Source organism: Belonocnema kinseyi, chromosome 3 (assembly GCF_010883055.1).
Source record: "Belonocnema kinseyi isolate 2016_QV_RU_SX_M_011 chromosome 3, B_treatae_v1, whole genome shotgun sequence".
In the NCBI taxonomy this organism is placed as follows: Eukaryota; Metazoa; Arthropoda; class Insecta; order Hymenoptera; family Cynipidae; genus Belonocnema; species Belonocnema kinseyi.
The window spans coordinates 150,656,895-150,680,020 of record NC_046659.1 but is presented as its reverse complement, the minus strand read 5'-3'; the positions used below and the strand labels follow the sequence as shown (position 1 = coordinate 150,680,020).

The window sequence follows — 23,126 nt, the reverse complement described above, 5'->3', positions numbered from 1 at the left end:
GTAGGGTAGACACCCTGTTAATTTTTATAACTAAAAAGATAATCATTCGGCTATGCAATGAAAGAACACGACCTTCCTCACATGTAACATAACACCAGTGTATATTGTGATAACTGGATACATAATATTACAATGGTGCATAATAAAATTCTATACATATCTTCTTCTATCTAAGGGTAAATCATACTTTGAAATCCTGTCCCTTGCCTCTACTTCGTTCTGAGCCGAAGCGCGTCTTCTATCAATCTTTTTTCTTTTTTTTTTTTCTTCACATCATCGAGAGCCATAAAAAGCCGCTAATAATAATTAAAAAGAAAAAAGAGAAAAAGAATCCAACTTCTTACACAAAATTCGCTTTGACTCAGAAGGATCTTTCTGATCAAACAAGCCTGAAAACTAAATTTCTTAAAAGCATAAACAAACACTCGCGTAACATACCGTAAAATGAGATAAAGCGAACACATCCCATCCCCGAGTCAGCCCCTCTTTTATGCTCAAAAAAACATTAATTAATTAACAAGATATGGACTTTTAAATTCCACTCAACTCATTTTACGGTATATTATTATCATTATTGTTAATAATATAATATAATAATTCATATAAACTTTATTCATCCCCTTTTTTTTTCATTCTTTCGTTAAACGTTGCCAGAGAGTTCTTTTGTCTCGATCTCTTTAATGCGGATATACACATTACACATATATATATCTCTTTATTTATTATATATATTTTCGTCCGCATACAATTCTATCCGCAAATGTAAAATTCACTATCGAAAGACGACGACCACCACCAATCGATCGATCTTGTCCGTTTATCTACCTGTCTGTTGTTTTTTTCAATGTAATTTTCATCATCATAATCATCATAATCATCATAATCATCATCATAATATATTATATGAAATAATCTAGACGCCTAGGGGGTGCCGTCTATCTATATCGTTAATATCGTTATGTACGCAAGTTTTGTGCACGCACACCGATAATAAAATCATCATAATCATCATAATCATCATCTTCATCATCTCCACGACTAATTAATTAACTTTATCATACATTATTATATTAGATATATTTATAGTAACTGAATAGTGTGACAATCACAATCTTATCAGATATTATATCGCAAAAACGACTTCGTGACTATTTCAAGATTGTAGTCATGTATGCCTTCAATGCGCATAATCAACAACGAAAATAAAAACATAGGAAATAGGAATATATATATGTTTTGTTTCCTTCATTCTTTCGTAGTCATACAAATAGTTAGTAAAATTGCGTTCCCGAATGCTAAAAGACATCTCACAGTGCTAGTCTTTTTTTATTTATGAAAAGCTTTTCTTCAATTAGCTCACCCAATCTCACGGTAGTCCTTTTTTCCAGTTTTTATAGATCATTTTTGTTTTCTTTTGCAAAAAGATAATATATCTTCCAACTGTCCGACTAACTTCGGATTTATAAGCAGCAGGTTGTTTGAGAGTTCAATTCTCGCTGCCTAAACTTTTTTCCCGATTTTTTTTTTAATCTGAATTTTATTTATTAACATTTAATATATGATTAAAAATCAAACATTTGCGTTCATATTCTCATAACGTAAAAAAAATGAAAGATAATTGAATATTAAACAATTTTATTCCACACTCGACCGTAATGGTCACCTTTCGCTCCTGATAGCAGGAGTGAAAGTAGAATATATTTCCCGCAAACCACATTTGCGGGGCGAAAGTGAAATTAGCGGGGCGAAAATAGAATTAGCGGGGCGAAAGTGAAAATTAGTCGATCAGAATTCAAGGCGCGAACAAAACTATAGAAAAAAGCGTCGGACTCACTTTTCAGGTGCAAAAGGTGGCCACGCTCGAGAGTGGAATAAAATCCTATATGCAACACGGGACGAAAGTAGATTTGTCCCTCGAATAATTACTGCCCCCGTGAGAAGATTTTTGTCTCTGGTGATTACTGCCCTCGCATCGCTCAGCCAGTAAACGCAACCACGGAAAAATCTATTCCTTTCGCCCCTTGTTGCATACTGTACTATTAATAAATACAGGGTGTCCAGCGATTTCTAGGAATAAAATTTAAGGTCTTTTCCAGGTTTACCAGGACAAGAAATCAAGTCTTACCACGTTTCCTTTTTCTACATCAAATAACCGTTTGTTATACACGTAAAAAATAAAACATTTCATTGTTTTATTGAAAACATTTCATTGTTTTATTGTCCAAAAATTTCTAAGGAAAGGAGATTCATAAAAAAAAAATAATTCTTACATTTTTGGGAACGCAAGTCGTCTTTGTGAAAACTTTCGAAATATTTTCAAATCTTTGTAAAGTCTTCCAAATTCTTGAAATTTCTGTGAAATCTTTTAAATACTTAAAAAAAAATTTGGCGAAATATTTCTTTAATTTTTGTTTGTCAAAAATTTTGTATTCGTTTCAAACCATTGCAATCTTTGTGAAATCTTTTGAAAATTTTTCAAATTTTTTTAATTTGGTGTACTGTACAGATTTATGAAATCTTTAGCGATCATCTGAAATCATTAAAAATTATAAACCTTTTGAAATTTTCTAAAATATTTAACATTTGGTATCTGAGAAATTTGATTTACTATTTATCTTTCTAAAATATTTCAAATCCTTGAAATCTTCTAAAAGTTTTCAAATTTCTGCAAAAAGTTTGAAATCTTTGTAAAATAATTGGATTTTGAAATCGTCATGAAATTTTTATGAAATCTTGGAAATATTTGTGAAATATTTTTAAATCTTTTAAAATTTTAATAAAATCTTTGAAATCCTTCAAATGTTTGAAACATTTTTGTAATATTCGAAATTTTAGTGAAATATTTTTAAATCTTCTAAGCAAATTTAAAATCGTTTAAAACCTTTAAAATGTTTTAAAATCATCGAAATCTAGTGCACTCTGTTGAAATCTTTAAATTTGCAACGTTCATGAACGTTTTATCAATTCTAAAATATTTGTGAAATCTTTTTAAATTTTGGTAAAATCTTTGAACTCCTTGAAATATTTGTGAAATACTTATGATATCTTTCTTTAATCTTTTTTTGTTAAATCTTTTGTGTTCAATTCAAATCATTGAAATCTTTTAAAATCTCAAATTTATTGAAACCTTTTGAAAATTTTAAAAACCTTTGAAATCTGTAGTAATATACCCTTTTTTATCTTTGAAATTCTTGAAATCGGCTGAAATCTTTATGAATTCTTTGAAATATTTGTGAAATAATTTGCATTCATTTAAAATCATTAACATATTTGAAATCGTTGACACCTGGTGCACTGTATCCTTTTTAAAATATTTAAAAACCTGAAAATCTTTTTAAAGTCTCAAAATCTTCGTGAAATTTTCGAAATTGATCTGAAATCTTTGAAATTCGGTCTACACGCATTTTTCAATTCCTTAAGCTTCAAACGGTACACTGGTGCGAATTCGCACCAAATTTTTTTTTTTCATTTTCTTGGCATTCACGCAAACACAGCTGCAGCGGATTATCCCCACATATATTAAATGTATATGTTAAATATGTGTGATATATTAAATAATTAATATTGACATTGCAAACAAACCAATTCACACCAGTGTACCTTTTCAAGTCTTTGAAATCCGCCAACTCTTTTTGAAATGCTTAAAGTCCTTTTCACTCTTATGAAAGCTTCGAAATATTTTGAAATTTTTAGAAATATTCAAAAACTGTTTTAAAAGCAAAAAAAAAACAAACAAATTCAACATTCTCATGAGAAATTCAACGAGATTTTCAGGTTTTCAAGGTTATAAAAGTCGCTGGACACCCTGTAAATTAAATGTCACTAAAAAATTGAAAAGTGTCCATATTACAAAAATTATGAATCCAAAAAAAAGCACTACCTTCCGCAAGATTAGGCTGTGTCCACGGCCATATTCTTTTCAATAAATGAATTCTTCGTCGATACCGCAAGGCTTACATGCACAATTCCCGTGTCTCGAGCATTATCGCATATATGTATTCAATTATTTTTCTGTGTTACTCTAAATATGAAATACGCCATACATCGTTTCTACAACAGTATTACTAAATTCCTGTCTCTCGCAGTGATTTAATATAATTCGTCCTACTGCTCAAGCCTCCTTTCCGACCAATCTCAGTCGGAAATCAGGCTTCAACAATATATATATAAATTGGAAAACTAAAAACCAGACTCTCGATATCTTTTTCCTTTTCTTTTTTACTCACACCCCCCACAAGAGAATTTTACAAATGTTTAGAAAATTTCGAGATCCCTGCGAAAAGACTTGAAATCTCAACAACAATAAAACAAACAAAAAAGTGACACGCAAAATCGGATCGAGATTTTAGAAATGGTAAATCGCGAAAGCCGTATTGCACTCGGGTACAGTTCAACCTCCATTCGATCAGACAGAAAATAGTAGTTGAAATAAAGAAGAGCTTTCCTCGAAATCACGATTATCATAAAATTTTCTTCATCATTTATTACACTCCTTCACAACACACCCGCCTGCTCGACTTTTTCTCTCTCTCTCTCTCTCTCGCAGTTTTATTTCATTTTAAAGAGGTGCTATTTCTTCAGATTACAATCGAAAAGTGTAAAATCTCCACTTGAATGTTTCTCACTATCTTAGAAATATTTTTATGTCAAACATGTAAAAATGTATAGTCGAAAACTTTTATTGTTTCGTCTGTAATGTCTTCTGTTTTTGTTTTTCTTTTTCTTTTCTCTCTTTCTTTTTAAAGGAAAAGGGTAAATTTCATTTATTAAATATGTAAAGATTCCGATCGGGTCTCTCTAGAAAATTGTGCAAGATTTTTTTTTGTCTAAGTCCTATTGACGTAAAAATCAGTCATCAGTGCGCGATCACTGTTGTCTCAAAAGTCTCAACAGTTTGTTCTTGTTTTTTTTCTTTTTGTAAAACAGGGTGTCTACTCAAATCCTGGATAAAAATTGCCTGACAATTTCAGGGTTTTTTTTTATATAGGTAGATATCACAAGTTTTTTTTCAGGTATAATTTGTTATTGTACAAAGAAATTCAAATATTTCGCCATTTCTTTAATATACAGTTTTGCGAGTTTATTATAAATAATGTAGTTTTTTCAGTTTCGAACGATTAAATTAATATGTTTTATTTTATCGTGATTTTATCATGATTTGACCAATTATATTTCAAATTATATTCTTCATTATATCAGCAGCATTGATTGATTAAATAATACTAAAAATGTAATTAATAATTTCTTGAAATTGTCTCTAAAGTCCATGAATTTGAATAATGATTCAAACCAATTTTTAGTCTATTTTTTCATACTTAAAATTCCGTACACATTCAGGCAAAATTAATGTGGGTAAAATATTGAATTTAAGGAATAATGTTTAGAATTCCTTGTCAAAAAGATTCATTTTCAAAAGAAAAAATGAAATCTTAAACAAGCAGTATAATTTTCAAATAAAAAAAGATCAACTTTGAATTAAAAAAGATACTTCTGCAATCAAAAATTAAATTTTTAATAAAAAAATTATTTCAAAGTGATGAATTTACAACTACAAATGATGAATCTTCAGCTGCAATTTGTAAATTTTTTACCAAGAAGGTAAATTACAAAAAAAAAGGTTTAACTTTCAACCAAGTAACTTTATCTTCAACCAAAAAAGATGAATTTTCAGCTAAAATGGTATTTATTTAACTGGAATACATGAATTTTCAATCAAAAAGATGAATTTTCAAACAAGAGTTGACTTTTCAACTAAAAAAGATAACAATTTTCAATCAAATAGTTGAATTTTGATTTTAAAAAACATACATTTTGAACCAAAAAGATTAATTTGTACAAAAAAAAAGAAGAACTCCCAACAAAATACATAAATTTCGACTAAAAAATATAAATTGTCGATCAAAAAATTGAATTTTTAAATTATTAGTTGGAAAAATTATTGTTTAGTCAAAAAGATGAATTTTAAACAAAAATGATTAAATATTCAATTGGAAAGTTTAATAAGTTTTAAAAAAAAACAATTTTTGATTAAATAGATCGATTTTCTACTCAAATGATTAATTTTTAACTATAATAATTGAATTTTCAACCAAAAAAGTATTTTCAATCAATGATATTAATTTTTACTGAAAAATACAAACTTTCAATAAAAAAATATAGTTTTTCAACAAAAAATTGAATTTAGTTAAATTTTATCTCGAAAAATTAATGCTCATAAAAGAGATGAATTTTTAATTACATTAGTCTTGAAAAACCAAAAAATAACTGAAATGTTCTGAAATATTACAAATTTGTAAAATGTTTTGAAACCTTTGAAATCTTTAAATTTGAAATATTTATAAAATTATCTTAAATCTTTTGTATTAATTAAAAATCATTAAAATATTTTTAATCTTTGTGAAACATTTTGAAATATTTTTAAATGTTTGTAATATTTTTAAAATTTTTGTAATATTTTTTAAATCCTTAAAATCTTTGTAAAATGTTTTGAAATATTTGTGTAAAGTTCGAAAACTTTGTGAAATCTTTTAAACAAATTTGAAATTCAATTGAAATAGTTGTTACATTTTCTATTAAAAGAAGAAACAACAATTTTAGAATAGATTTTCAACTAGAATAATTTTAAAGTTTTAAATAAGTTAACTAGAATAATTGAATTTTCAAAAAAAAAAAAAAAGGATTCTCAACCAAGAAGATTAATTTATACTAAAAAAGACGAACTTTCAATTTTTAAAAATATCATTTTTCGAATAAAAATTGAATTTAGTTAAATTTTTATTTTTAAAAATTGATTTTCAACCATGAGATGAATTTTTTATTAAGTTAGTCTTGAAAAATAAAAAATTGATTGAAATGTTTTAAAATATTACAAAGCTTCAGATTGTTTTTAAATTTTTGAAATCTGGATTATTCGACTCTCTTAGAAATCTTTAAATTTGAAATATTTATTAATTTTTTATGAAATCTTTTGTATTCATTTAAAATCATAAAAATAATTGAAATCTTTGTGAATTATTTTTAAATCTTTGTGTCATGTTCGACATTTCTGTAAAATCTTGTGAAATACTTGTTAAATCTTCTAGACAAATTTGAAATCGTTTAAAATCTTTGAAATGTTTTCAAATCTCTGAAATTAGGTGTGCTGTACCCTTTTAGAAAACTTTCAAATTTGAAATCTTCATAAAATTTTTATGAAATGTTTGAAATCTTTGTGAAAACTTTTGCAATCTCAATAAATTTGAAAGCGCGAAAAATCTTTAAAATATTTTGAAGCCCTTTAATTTGAAATCTTTGTGAAATCATTAAAAATTTCAGTAAAATCTTTGATATCTTTATCAAATGTATTTAAATATTTGGGAAATCTTTTAAATCTTTTTGAAAACTTTTGCAATCTCCTAAACAAATTTGAAACCGTGAAAGATCTTTAAAATATTTTGAAATCTTTGAATTATTAGTAAAATCTTCTGCCTTCACTTAAAATCATTTAAAATATTTGAAATACCTTAAAATATTGGTAAAATCTTTGAAATATTTGTGAAATATTTATGAGATCTTTAAAAATCTTTAATCTTTTTTTGTGTAATCTATTGTGTTCGTTTGAAATCATTGAAATCTGTTGAAAACTCAAATTTATTGAAAACTTTGGAAATTGTTTCACATTTTTTAAATCTTAAAATCTTTTAAAATATTTTACCAAACAAAAAAAAAATATTAAAGAGAGTAGTTGAACTTTCAACAAGTAATTAAATTTGCATAAAAAAAAAAAGATAAATTCTGAACACAAAGTTTAATATTTGACATGAATAGTCAACCATATACTTGAACTTTCAACTAAAAATCAATCCATTTTCAAACAACAACAAAAAAAGAATTTTCAAAAAAACAGTTAAATAAAGCTACTTTTAGCAATCAAGAATTATTCATAATCAATTTCATATTGAATTCAAAGAAAAAGAAAGAAAACAAGCGCAATCTCTCGACAAAATTCCCTGAAATTTCCAGGCTTTGCCAGACAGGGTAAACAACCCCGTACAAAGTTTTAGCGTAATTCATAGTAAAGCAGAATAAAGAAGAATCCCGATCAAGGCGAAAGCTTCGAGCAAAAGATGCTCTCCATTGGTATATTTGGTTACAAGGTTTCGGCTTGCAAAGTCGTAAGTCGATTAAGTAGCAAATGAAAGGACGACATCTTACTCAACTCCGTCGTCGATTCAAAAATCAATAATTGCAAACGTAGCAATATACGTTTTCTTTACAAAACAAAAAATAAAATAAAATAAAATAATAATCAATTTCCAATGGCTTGCAAAAGTACAGGTACTTTACATTAGGAAAAAAAAAAAAAAAAAAAAAAAAATCTAGAATTTAAACAAGATTTTGCCTTTCTTTAGAAGGAGGAATAAACTCTTTTTTTGTCCCTCCCTTGCCCTCCAAAATTCAACAAAGACGATGAATTTCATTGTCAATTATTGAAATTGCAAATTGCAAATCGCAAATAGGGACGATTTGATTTTAGTAGGAGGCGAGAACACCGGGAGGAGTGGGCACAACGACAGGTTGCGGGACCACAGATGGCGCAGGTGGCGCCAGTGGATGGCCAACGAGAACGGGCAAAACTCCAGGCTGGGGAATTGCCGAGGGTGTGGTGACTTGGGTTGGCGGTCCCTCGGCGGCGTGCTTCCTCAAATGTCGCAGCATATTGCCCTTCTCGACAAAGGTCTTGCCACAGTCGGGACAACTGTGTGGTCGCTCGTCCGAGTGGGACCTTCTGTGCGAGACCAGGTGACCTTTGCACATGAAATCTTTGGGACATAGGTCGCAGCGAAACGGTCGCTCGGCATTGCTTCCCTTGTTGTGGGAACGCATGTGGAAGAGCAGATTGCCCTTCAATGGGAAACTTTTGCCGCACTCGGTGCAAACAAAGGGACGTTCCCCGGTGTGACATCGCATATGATTAACGAGATGTTCCTGCAAGAGAAAACAAACAAACGAAATTTTAATCATTATTATTAATATTAAATTGTTTTAATATCAGAATTAATTTATGATTCATAGGATTTCAAGTTGAAATATTATCCGCTTTCAACCAAAAAGATCATTTTCAACAACAAATTGTTCACTAGTTGCATTTACAAAGTTTTTTTTAGAGAAAGGTTTTAAATCATCGCTCCAAAAGTAAAAATTTTCGAACAACAAAATTAAATTTTCAAACGAAAAATATTAAACGTCAATCATAAACACTTTCACTTTTAATGAAATATTTAAATTAATTATTACAACATTAATTGCAAAATTAAATTAATTAATTTAACAAAGAAATGTTGTAAGAAAATAGTTGAATTTTCAACCTAGAAAGATATATGTATTTTCAAACAAATGGTCGAATTTTCAGACCAAAACAAAATTAAGCTTTAATAAAAAACAGTTGCACTTTAAACCAAATAGTCAAATTTTAAAGTCGAAGAAACGATTTTTTTGTAGAGAAAGGTTTAAAATCATCGCTCCAAAAGGAAAAATTTTGGAACAACAAAATTAAATTTTCAAACGAAAAATATTAAACGTCAATCATAAACACTTTCACTTTTAATGAAATATTTAAATTAATTATTACAACATTAATTTCAAAATTAAATTAATTAATTTAACAAAGAAATTTTGTAAGAAAATTGTTGAATTTTCAACCTAGAAAGATATATGTATTTTCAAACAAATGGTCGAATTTTCAGACCAAAACAAAATTAAGCTTTAATAAAAAACAGTTGCACTTTAAACCAAATAGTCAAATTTTAAAGTCGAAGAAACAATTTTTTTGTAGAGAAAGGTTTAAAGTCATCACTCCAAATGTTAAAAAGTTTGAACCAAAAAATTAAATTTTCAACCAAAAAAATATTAAACTTCAACCATAAACAGTTTCACTTTTAATAAAATATTTAAATTAATTATTACAAAATCAATTACAAAATTTAATTAATTAATTAATTAAAAAAATGTTCTAACAAAATAGTTGCATTTTCAGACTTGAAAGATATGTATTTTCAACAAAATAGTCGAATTTTCAAGTCGAAGGAAAGATTTCTTTTAGAGAAAAGTTTTAAATCATCACTTCAAAAGTAAAAAATTAAATTTTTAACCAAAAAATATTAAACTTTAACTAGAAACAGTTTTACTTTCAATGGAATACTTAAAATATGAACCAGATAATCAAATTTCCAACCAAGATAGAAGATTTTTGAAAAAAATGGTCGAATTTTAAAATAAAGATTAAATTTTAAAGAAAAACAGTGGAATTTCCTATTAAAAAAGATTAAACTTCTTACAGAAATAGTTGCATTTTAAATCAACCGGTTAAATTTTCCACCTACAAAGAAGAATATTTTAAACAATTTGTCGAATTTTCAAAAATAAATAAATAAAAAATTAAGCTTTAATAAAAAAAAGTTACACTTTGAACCAGAAAGTCGAATTTTTCAGTCGAGGAAAATATTTTTTTTTAGAGAAAAGTAAAAAATTATTTACAAAAAAAATTAAATTTGAACCAAAAAATATTAAACTTCAACCATAAACAGTTTCAATTTCAATGCAATATTTAAACGAATCAATTAAATTAATACAAAATCAATTACAAAATTTAATTAATTAATTAAACAAAGAAATGTTGTAAGAAAATAGTTGAATTTTCAATCTAGAAAGATATATGTATTTTCAAACAAATGGTCGAATTCTCAACAAACAAAAATCAAGCGTTAATCAAAAACAGTTGGACTTTCAACCAAATAGTCGAATTTTTAAGTCGAAGAATAATTTTTTTAGACATAAGTTTAAAATACCAACAATGAAGATTTTTGGAAAAAAAATGGTCAAATTTTAAAATAAAGATTAAATTTTAACGAAAAACAGTGGAATTTCCTACCAAAAGAATATTAAACTTCAAGCGGAAACAGTTGCATTTTTAATCAAATAGTTGAATTTTCTACCAACGAAGAATTCTAAAAAAAAAAAATAATAATAATAATAAACTTAATCAAAAACAGTGACACTTTCACAGTCAAATTTTAAAGTCGAAGAAACGATTTTTTTGTAGAGAAAGGTTTAAAATCATCACTCCAAAAGTAAAAAAGTATGAACAAGAAATTAAATTTTCAACCAAAAAAATATTAAACTTCAACCATAAACAGTTTCACTTTTAATCAAATATTTAAATTAATTATTACAAAATCAATTAAGAAATTTAATTAATTAACTAAACAAACAAATTTTGTAACAAAATAGTTGAATTTTCAACCTAGAAAGATACATGTATTTTCAAACAAATGGTCGAATTTTCAGACAAAACAAATATCAAGCTTAAGAGAAAAGTTTAAAATCTTCACTCCAAACGTAAAAAATTTGGAACAAAAAAAATTAATTTTCAACAGAAAAATATTAAACTTCAACCACAAACAATTTGACTTGTAATGAAATATTTAAATTAATTAAATTATCACAAAATGAATTACAAAATTAAATTAATTAATTAAACAAAGACATTTCGTAACAAAATAGTTGAGTTTTAAGCTTTGAAAGATATTGATTTTTAACTAAATAGTCGAATTTTAAAGTCGAAGAAAAGATTTACTTTAAGAGAAAATTTTAAAATCTTCACTCGAAAAGTAAAAAATTTTGAACAAAAAAAAATTAAATTTTCAACCAAAAAATACTAAACTTCAACCATAAAAAATTTCACTTTTAATGAAAAGTTTAAAATAATTAAGCAGATAATCGTATTTTCAAACAATAAAGAAGATTTTTGAAAAAATGGTCGAATTTTAAAATACAGATGAAATTTTAAAGAAAAACAATGGAATTTCCTATTAAAAAAGATTTAAAATCATCAGTCCAAAAGTAAAAAAGTTTGAACAAAAAAATTAAATTATCAAACAAAAAATATTTAACTTCAACCATAAACTGTTTCACTTTTAATAAAATATTTCAATTAATTATTGCAAAATCAATTACAAAATTCAATTAATTAAACAAAGAAATGCTGTAAGAAAATAGTGGAATTTTCTACCTACAAAGAAGAATTTTCAAACAATTGGTAGAATTTTCAACAAACAAAAATCAAGCGTTAATCAATAACAGTTGGACTTTCAACCAAATAGTCGAATTTTCAAGTCAAAGAATAATTTTTTTAGAGATAAGTTTCAAATACCAACAATGAAAATTTTTGAAAAAAAATGGTCAAATTTTAAAATAAAGATTAAATTTTAAAGAAAAACAGTGCAATTTCCTACCAAAAAATATTAAACTTCAAGCGGAAACAGTTGCATTTTAAATAAAATAGTTGAATTTTCCACCTACGAAGAATTCTCAAAATAAAATTAAGTTTAATCAAAAACAGATGCACTTTCAACCAAATAGTCGTATTTTCAAGTCAAAAAAGATTTTTTTTTTAGAGAAAAGTTTAACATCATCATTCCAAAAGTAAAGAATTTTGAACAAAAAAATTTAATTTTCAACCAAAAAATATTAAACTTTAACTAGAAACAGTTTCACTTTTAATAAAATATTTAAATTATGAACCAGATAATCGACTTTCCAACGAACAAAGAAGATTCTTCGAAAAAAAATGGTCGAATTTTAAAATAAAGATTAAATTTTAAAGAAAAACAGTGGAATTTTCTACCAAAAAAGACTAAACTTCAAACAAAAACAATTGCATTTTAAATCAAACAGTTGAATTTTCCGCCGACAAAGAAGAATTTTTAAACAATTGGTCGCATTTTCAACCAAAAAAATTAAACATTAACCAAAAAATGTTGCACTTCCAACCAGATAATCGAGTTTTCAACTATAAAAAACGATTTTTTTAAAGAACACAGTTTAATTTTTAATCCAAAAATACGAATTTCGAACAAAACTATTGTATTTTCGACGAAAAATTATTAAATTTCAACCAAAAGCAGTTTCACTTTTCATGAAATAGTTCAATTATGAGCCAGATAATCGAATTTCCAATCAACAAATTAAAATTTTCAAGCAAATGGTCAATTCTTCAAACAAATTATTTAATTTCAAGGAAAAAAGTGGAATTTTCGACCAAAAAAGATTAACCATTAAGCAAAAACAATTGAATTTTTAATGAAATAGTTGAGTTTTTAACCAAATGATTAAAATTTCAACCTACAAAGAAAACTTAAAAAAAAAATGGTTGAATTTTCAAACAAAGAAGATTCAACTTCTAACAAAAACAGTTGCATTTTTAACCAAATTGTTGAATTTTCTAGCCTAAAAGACGATTAAAAAAAGGAAAGTTGAATATTCAACAAAAAAAAAGGTAAATTGTCAATCCAAAAAGACAAAAGTAGCAAAATATAGTTAAATTTTTAACGAAATAGTCGAATTTTCAAGATAAAACATTTATTTTTCAACCAAGATGACATTTTAACCGAAACTATGAATTTGTAATCGAAAATAATGAATTTCCTATGCAAAATGACGAATTTTTAATTTAGAAGTATGATATGTATTTCTACCAAAAAATATGAATTTTTAGTAATTCAAAAATGTAATATACAGTAATAATAATAATAAATAATTGAATTTTTAACTAAATATTAGAATTTTTGACCAAAAAGATAAATTCTGACCGAAATTTGAAAACTTTTAAACAAAAGAGAAGAGCTTTTAAACAAATAATTGAGATTTTAGCCATATAGTTGAGTTTTCAAAGAAATGGTCGAATTTTTAATAAAAACGATTAAACTTAACCAAATAGTTGAATCTTCTGGCCAAAAAGACGATTTTTAAATAAAAAAGTTTAATCATCAAATTGAAGTCGAATTTCCAAATTCAGTTGCATTTTCAAACATAAAGATTAATTTTCTACTACGAGAAGAATTTTCAACAAAATATATGAACTTTCACCTAAAAAAGATCAATTTAAAATCAAATACATACCGTCACAAAAATTAATTTTTTAATAAACAAAAATCTGAAAATATGAATTTTCAACCAAAAAGTTTATATTCGATCAAATAGTTGGATTTTCTAATAAAAAAAAAAAAGAATTTACAATTAAAAGAAGACACATTTTCAATGCAAAATGGAAGTTATTTTAACAGTTAAAAAAAAAATTAATTTTCAAATATGATAATTTTTCAACATAAAGATTAATATTCTACCACAAAAGACGAATTTTCAACAAAATACTTAAATTTTTAACCAAAGAAATAAGTTTTTAATTAGAATGACCAATCTTGAGTTCAAAAACATTAATTTTAAACAAAATATTTGAACTTTCAATCACAAAGATGAATTTTCAACCAAAAAGATGAATTTTCCACCATAAAAGATTAATGTTCCATTAAACAGTTAATTTTTTAAACACTAAAAACATGTATTTTGAACAAAATAATGAAATTTTCAACCAAATGGTCAAATTTTCAAATTCAGTTGCATTTTGAACCAAACAGTTAAATTTTCGACTAAAGAGACGAATTTTTAATTATAGAGAATAATTCTCAACCATTAGGATTAATTTTCTACCAAAAGAGAAGAATTTTCAACTAAAAAAGATCAGTTTACAATCAAAAATGATATTTTCTGTTACAAAAATTAATTTTTTACAAAAAAAAAAACATTTTTCAATAAATAGTTTTTAAATCAAAGAGATTAATTTTTAACCAAAAAAGATTTATCAGTCAGAAGAAAAATTTCATTAAAAATTTGAAATTTTCATGTTAAAAAGATGAATTTTCCACAAAACACTTGAATTTTCAAAATTTCAACCTAACAGATGAATTTTCAATTAAAATGATGAATTTTTAACTGGAATAGTTGAATTTTAAACACACAAAAAAAAACAATTAATCTTCAACTGAAATAGTTGAATTTTCAACAACAACAAATTAAGTTAATTAACAAAGTAAGTTTAAAGATATGTTGCCAATCAAAACTTAAATAATTACATTTTAAGTTTAAAAAATTACTTTCCACAAAAAAACTAACTTTCGAAAAACAATTACATTTTCAAAAAAAGTGATGAATTTTCAACTAAAATGATGAATCGTTAACCAGAATAATTAAATTTTTAGCAAAAAAAAAATGAATAGTTAACAGAAGATATGAATTTTCATCTAAAATTATGGAACATTCAACTGGAATAATAGTTACATTTTTAGTTAAGAAAAATAAAATAATTATCAAACAAAAAAAAGAAGAAAGAAAAAAGTTAAATTTTTGGAAAAAAAATTTCTTTTCATCCAAGGAAAAACCAAGTTTTGAATCAAAGAGTCCATACTTCCGTCAAAGAAATCAATTTTTAATCAAAATAATAAATCTTCACCAATAACAAAATTAATTTTTAACCAAATATTTTAACTTTCATCCCAGTAATTTTTATGTCCAGTCTAAAGGATAAATTTTCAACTAAAACAATCAATTTTTGACTATAGTACTTGAATTTTTAACCAAAAATAAAAATTCCTAAACAAGAAGATTAACTTGAAACGAGAAAGACGACACTCTTTTCAAATATAAATAAACCTTCCGCCCTCAGAAATTGTTGAGAACATTTAAATCCGCTCAATAAAAATAGGAAATTTTCTTTGTAATATTAATTTAAAAAAAAAAAGAATAATAAATAAATAAATAAATAAACAAATAAATATTTTAAAAAACTGGTTTTACCTTTCGGGTGAAGGGTTTGGAGCAAACATTGCAACAATGTGATGAATCTCCGGTGTGCTGACGGAGATGATTATTGAGATGCTCCTTCCTGGTGAAGGTCCTCTGGCAGAATTCACATCTGTGTGGAGATTCGCCAGTGTGGATGCGCACGTGATTGGTCAAGTGCTCCTTTCGTGTAAAGGACTTCGAGCAAAAGTGGCATCTGTGGGGCGACTCGCCCGTATGTTGACGCACGTGATTGGTCAAATGCTCCTTCCGCGTAAACGACTTCGTGCAATACTGGCACTTGTGCGGCGACTCGCCCGTATGCTGTCTCACGTGGTTCACCAGATGGTCCTTACGGGTAAATGCTTTCGGACAGTACTGGCAGCGGAACGGCGTCTCTCCTATTTTTACAATACAATCATTTCACACTTTTTTTTTTTTTCAACTCCCACGCCTCCTAACTCCTAATTCATTCAGACATTTCAGACGAGCGCCACGCCCTGCTTGTGCAACCCGACGCAATGCATTCAAAATCCCCATAACATTTACTTCAAACAGGATGGTCGGTCTTTAATTTATGATCAGGGAATCATTTCAATCAACATATACAAAATTCCCGGTTTGAACATAACTTTTTTCACAGTCAATGAAATTAAAAAAGCTAAACATTTTCACCTTGCTAAAAATATGTCAAATTGAACAATTACATTTTTGCTATAAGCTGAACACTTTCTAAGATAAAAGTTGAATTATTTTTATTTTCAATAGTTTTAAAATCATTTAAAAGCCTCAGCATTTTATTTTAAAACCTTGAGCAATATTAAAAGATTTTAATGAATTCACACTGAAATCGTTTGAAATCTGTTGCGACTTTAGAAAAGCTCTAGAAAATTCTTTACAATTTTTACAAATGCCCTCAAATCTTTAAAATTCTTTGGAATCACTTTAAATTATTGAAATCAGGGTGGCCGTTTTAATCGACGAAATAAATTCGCGGTCATTTCCCGGTTCGAAAACATTTTTAACGGTCAATGAAAGAATGACCCAAAATTTCGCCTCTTTTCTCGACCTCATGAATTTGATGCCAAATTGGTTGAAAGAATAGCTTGTCGTGATACTTGAAACGTATCGCCCAAAACGTAAACGCCCAAAAGAGTCCAATGTTCCTGTGATTTTTTTTTTGCTGATTCAGAATTATAGAAAATGTTGGAATCATCGATTTGTTTGTTATGTATGGCTATTTTTTAACATCTATTAGATTTTACCCAAAAATATTGTGCATTTGTTTTAAAAGTTTTTAATTATCTAGAGGCCAATAATTCTGAAAGGTAAGACTGGAAAATCTACAGATACAAGATTTTGAAACTTTTTTATTGCGCTTTTATTGGAGCATTAATTAATTGTGATTAATAAGAGATATTTTCTTAAATAACTAATAATACTCATTTACATTGTTTATTTGCGCAGAGAATTACAAAAACTATGAAAAAATTTGTTCGAGAAATGATACTGACAGTATTTTGTGAGATATCGAACACAATGTCAATTACTAAGTTTCATTCGTCATGTGGCCGAAATAAAACCTATGCTCACTTTCATATTTCCTCTACTTCAAAGTATAATCATGACCTTTTGTTTAAACTAATTTGAAAGTAAATTTACGAGGTCGAGAAAAGAGACGGAAAAAATAGGGTTTTTTGGATCCCTCTTTAAAAAATGGAACACTAAAGCTAAAAAATTCTCCGCTTGAGGTAATAGAAACTGAGCTGCAAATGAAAGCACTCAAAGCGGAACTGTTAAATTTTGAACTTTTAAAATTAAAATTTAAAAATTTTGTATTCAAATGATCAATAATTTACAAGCGTAAAATGAAAGCTACTACTAACACTCTTCAATATGAAAAAACAGAAATCCACGTTATCATTTTCAATGCTCTAAATTAAAAAATCAATCCACAAACTTTAAAATTTTCAAAATTATATAATTTGAAGGAATTTTAAGCTAGAAACATGAAATATTGACAAATTGAAAAAATTTTAACTGAACATTTCTTAAATTAGAAAATCAATTATTTTCTCTTTAAATAGTTTAAAACATCCTTGGCAAGCTTCAAAATTTTATTTCAAAATCTTGAGATATCTCGAAGTTATTTTAAATTTGTTTTAAATTTAAAATTATTTTGGAACTTTTTTCAGAACTTCTAAATCCCCGGTCATTTACCGGTTTTTTCAGGTTCGCAAACATTTTTCATGATCAATGAAATTTAAAAAATGGAAAACTAAAGCTACAAAATTTTCCACTTGGGGTAATAAAAACTGAGCTTTAAACTGAAGCACTCAAAGAGAAATTTATAAGCTGTTTTAAATTTGTTTTAAATTTAAAATTATTTTGGATTTTTTTCAGAACTTCCAAATAACTGTCAAAATGAATTGAATTCTTTCTACAATTTTCAGAAAATCCTGCACATTTTATCAATTTCTTTACAATTTGAATGTATAAATAACAATAGAACATTTATTATTTGCAGGCGAAATTTGAGTAATTTTAAGAGATATGTTCTTTTGAAGAATTGTGATGAAAGGCTTCAAAAGAATAAAAACATTTTCTTAAGATTCCTAGGAAAATTAAAAGTTACTTTTCATTTTGACAAATTATTTTAAGAGAATATTTAAAAAGTTTTTCAAAGATTTAAACAAAATTTTGAAAAAATATTCTGGAAGATTTTAAGAAAACTTTCTAAAATTTGCATGATAATTTGTAATCTTTTTAAAACTCCTAAACATCTCTTAAAATTACTCAAATTTTTTCTACAAATGTTAACAATTTTAACGATTCCAGGTTTTCTATGTCAAACAATTCAGTTAAAGATTCTTTACTTTTAAATATTTGGTTTCAATTTACTTGTTTTAAATAAAAATTCCAATATTGCTAAATATTCAATAATTAATCTTTTTTTTTTTGTTAATTAAAATTTTTCAACTTGGATTGGTTAAAAATGGAATATTTTAGACTAAAACAATATTTTAAATTAAATTAAATCCTTTAATTAAGAATATATTATTATGAAGTTATTTTTAAGTTGAAAATAATGTATAAACTTTCAGTCACACGTTCACATTTGTTTAATGACTACGACTTTTAAATTCAAACCGTTTAACTTTGAACATTAAAATCTGAAAATTCTTAAATTTTGAACTGGTTTAAAATCATTTTTGTTCAGTTTTTATTTCTTAAAGTACAGATAAATTTAAAAAATGTATGTATTTTCATTAAATAAAAATGTTTTTTATTCAAAACTTTCAACATCAAGGGCTTTTATTTTTGATTCGTTCAAGTCTTCAAGGAAGCATTTAAAAATTCTTTAAAATAAACATGTAAGCTTAGAAATAAAAATTTCAATAGAAAATTTTTTAAGTAAAAAAATTTTGAATTACGCATTGTAATCTAAATAACAGCATAATTGGAAAAATTCAAATAATTATTTTAAAACAATTGAAATCGAACGTGAACAGATTTTTCTTCTACAGACTTGAAAAATTCCTGGTAAAAAAAATGCACTGTCATTTCCCGGCTTTTCCCGGTCTCAAAAAATCACTTTAAATTATTGAAATCTTTAAAATCCTCTAAAATATTCCAAATCTTTTGAAATAGTACCTCGACACTTTCTAAAGCTCTCGAAAATTCTTTCGGATTTTTAAAATACCCTAAAATATTTCAAATTCTTTGAAATCATTGGAAATCCCTCGAAACTTTTTAAAGCGCTTCAAAGTTCCTTAGAATTAATTTTAAAAAACTACAATTAAACAAATCTTTTTAAATCATTTAAAATCTCTTGAGACTTTTTAAAGCTCTAGAAAATCGATATAAAATACACGAAAATCTGTAGAATATTTTAAAAATCGTTTGAATACCCCTTGAAACTTTTTAAAGCTCTAGAAATTCTTTCGAATTTATAAAAATACCCTAAAATTTTTGTAAAACTTTGAAATAATTTCAAATTATTGAAATATATTTAAAGTAAACCAACATCTGTAAAATGTTTTTTAAATTTTCTAAAATCCCTTGAACTGTTTAAAGCTCTAGAAAATGCTTTCGAATTTTTTTAAATAACCTAAAATTATTTTAAACCTTTGAACTCACGTCAAATTATTGAATTCTATTTAAAATACCCTAAAATACTCGAATTAAAAAAAATAGTACACAGACATTTTTCAAAGCCCTAGAAAATGCTTTCGAATTTTTAAAAATAACCTAAAATTTATGTAAAACTTTGAAATAAGTTCAAATTATTGAAACCTATTTCAAATACACTAAAATATTCCAATTTTTTTTATAAATAGTACCTTGAAACTTTTTAAAGTTCTAAAAAATTATTTCAAATTTTTAAAATACCCTAAATACCATATAATATTTTAAATTCTTTGGAATCATTTCAAATTATTGAAATCTATTTACAACAAAGAAGAAAATCTGTCAAATATTTTTTTAAATCGTCTGAAATTCTTTGAAACTTTTTAAAGCTCTAGAAAATTCTTTCGAATATTTAAAATAACCTACAATTTTTTTAATCCTTTGGAATCACTTCAAATTATAGAAATCTGTTTCAAATACAACTCAAATATTCCAATTAGAACTCTTATAATTAAAAAAAAAAAAAAAAACAATCTACAATCTTTATAATTGTGTGAAAAAAACTACGAATTTTGAAATTTGAAACCCGAAATATCTCTTTTTATCCAAATGAATCATCGTAAAAGCATTAAATCTATTATCTTTCAAATTCGTTCGAAATCTCTTAAGCTCTAGAAAAATCTATCGAATTTTTTAAAATGCCCTAAAATATTTAAAATCCTTTGGAATGACTTTAAATGTTTGCATTTTTTTACGACACCTTTAAATATTCAAAATCCCTCGAAACTTTTGAAAGCACTAGAAAATTCTTTCGAATTTAACAAAAGCAAAACATATTCTCTTTAAATTCACTTCTAATTGTTGAAATATATTTAAAATACAAAAAGATATTATCCTTTAAAATATCTTTAAATCTTTTGAAACATTTTAAATCTCTTGAAAATTATTTACAATCTAAAAAAAATACCCTAATAACTTTAAAATCACTGCAAATCATTAAATGATTAAAACGCGCTCTTAAAGTATTTGGAAATACCTTGAAATCTTTCAACTCTTCTGAATAAATTCTTTGAAATTTTCTAAATTAGTATAAGAATCCAATGAAATTACATGAAATCTGATATTTTCTGAAATCCTGAAAAGTGTATTCAAATATCCTGAGAATTTTTGAATACCTTAAAAATTCCTTGAAATCCTTTAACTAAATCCCCTGACTGCCCTGATTTCCCGGCTTTCCCTGACCTGCGACCATTCTGCTTTAACTCAAATAAATCCATTTTTACTTCAACAACAGAACAATTATTTTAATTTTGGGATACAATAAGTCGATTTTAAAGTTGTTAAAAAATTCGAAAAATGGATTTTCATGCATCACGTCTACGAAAATACAACTTGTGCAGAAATGTTATTCATTGTATACGGCAAATTGGGAATTATTTTCATTCTTAAAATTCTGTACTTCGGCGGCGTTCATCATCTGCCAAAATTGGAACCAACTATCTATTCTTATATCTTTATTTTTTCCTATTAATTATTTATATAAAAATTATTCATATTAAATGAATTTATCTTAAATTAATTGTTATTCAGGTTTATTAGCTGAAAAAGAAATGAGTAAATTACAATTGTCCCAAGTTTGTCAGATTAATAATCACCACGATTTCCAGATAAGCAAATAAAATCCTAAACATTCTTCTTTTAAATCTACCCTGTTAATAATTTTCACAAAAGGACATTGACAATGAATTCGATATCTGAAGTTTTGAATGATTTTAAATGTTTGTGAGCAAATGATAATGATGTTGATGAGCATGTTATGAGAGCGGTGTATCAGGCAGAATTATGCATTTTTCCTGTGTTTTAAAGAGTTAGCAAAGGGCGAAAAAAAGTGTGCATGATGACGAAACGTCAAGTTAGACACGATGAGATAAGAAAATGCAGAAAAATGTTAAGAAAAAAGAGAATGATTGAAAATGTTGAGATGTAAAATAATGCAGCAAAATGGTGAGATTGCACAGGGTGGCTGCAAAACTTCATAATTTTTTTTAAAGCCTTGCCTTTTCCCCAACAATTTTCTCATTGACCATTCATAATATTTAAATATATTATAAAATGAGTTCAATTTTTTTAATGTTTAATTTATTATTCTCAGGGCTGCCACTGCCTAATTTACTTTGAAAAAACTGATCTATTAAAACCAAAAAAATGAGCCAAAGTGACTAATTTTTACCTAAAAATAAACTAAAAGTGAGTAACATGCATTAAACTAACTTTCTTTTAAATCGAAAAAAAATGCAGAAATAAATTGGATTGTTTTTTAATTACACTATTTTCAGTAAAATTTGAGTAAATTTAGACGATTTTTTTAAGAAAATGACAATAATTCGATGAAATTCTTAAAAACTCAAAAGAGAATTTTAAGAGAAAGATGGTAAATTTAGACAAATTTAAGCAGATTCAAGAGGATCTGATGAAATTACAAAAAAAGTCAAAATTTATCGAATTAAGTAAAATTAAGAAAAATTCAAGAGAATTCCAAAAAATGAAGGATAAATTAATAAGAACATTGCGCGAAATCCCTCACTTTTGGTTAATAAATTCCTTGAAATTAATTAAAACTGGTATAAAATCCACTGAAATTCTACCAATTCTGACATTTCCTGAAATTCCGGAAAATTAATTAAAATACCCTTCGGCTTTCAAAATCCGTTAAAATAATTGAAATCCTTGAAAATCGTACGCCATAAAATTCCTTGAAATCTTTTAAAATGCCCTAAAATATTTCAAAAGCTTTACAATTTTCTGAAATCCCTTCACATTTGTCAAAGGTCTTAAAAATTTCACGGATTTATAAAAAAAAACACTCTAAACTATTTCAAATCATTTGAAATATCTTGAAACTTTGTAAAACTTTTGAAAGTGGCTTCGATTAAAAAAAACAACTCAAAGTCTAACAATAATTTGAAATCCCTTTAAATCATTGAAAATCGGCTTAAAACTTTAGGAATCTTTCAAAAAAAAAAACCTTGAAATATTTCAAATCCTTTAAATGCTTTTGAAATCCCTTGAAACTTCTTAAAGCTTTTGAAAACCCCACCGAATTAAAACGAAAAATTACTCTAAAACCCTAAAAATACTTTTGAAATCCCTGCAAATAATTGACATCTGTTGAAAATTTTAGAAATCCTTTAACATACCCTGAAATGTTTCAAAATAATTCAAGATAATTCCGAAATATATACGAGGGTGGATTAATAAGTTTCCGGCCTGACCAAGAGATGGCGCCACTAGGCCTACCTTGAGGTGGCGTTCTATAGTACCATCCTTAGATAGCTTGTAGC

At 26.2% G+C, this 23,126-nt stretch overlaps 1 protein-coding gene across 2 annotated transcripts in view; it reads right to left on the bottom strand.

The window, feature by feature from the left end:
- Positions 1-8,359: 8,359 nt before the first annotated feature.
- Positions 8,360-23,126, bottom strand: part of LOC117170237 (zinc finger protein 184-like) — a 53,253-nt gene continuing 38,486 nt past the window's right edge. For both annotated transcript variants that reach the window (XM_033356864.1, XM_033356866.1), the window contains exons 9-10: positions 15,670-16,055; positions 8,360-8,967 (exon numbers count right to left, since the gene is read on the bottom strand). In XM_033356864.1, the coding sequence (XP_033212755.1) occupies positions 8,512-8,967; positions 15,670-16,055 (842 nt within the window). In that variant the 3' untranslated portion in view covers positions 8,360-8,511. The remainder of the gene's footprint in view (positions 8,968-15,669; positions 16,056-23,126) is intronic.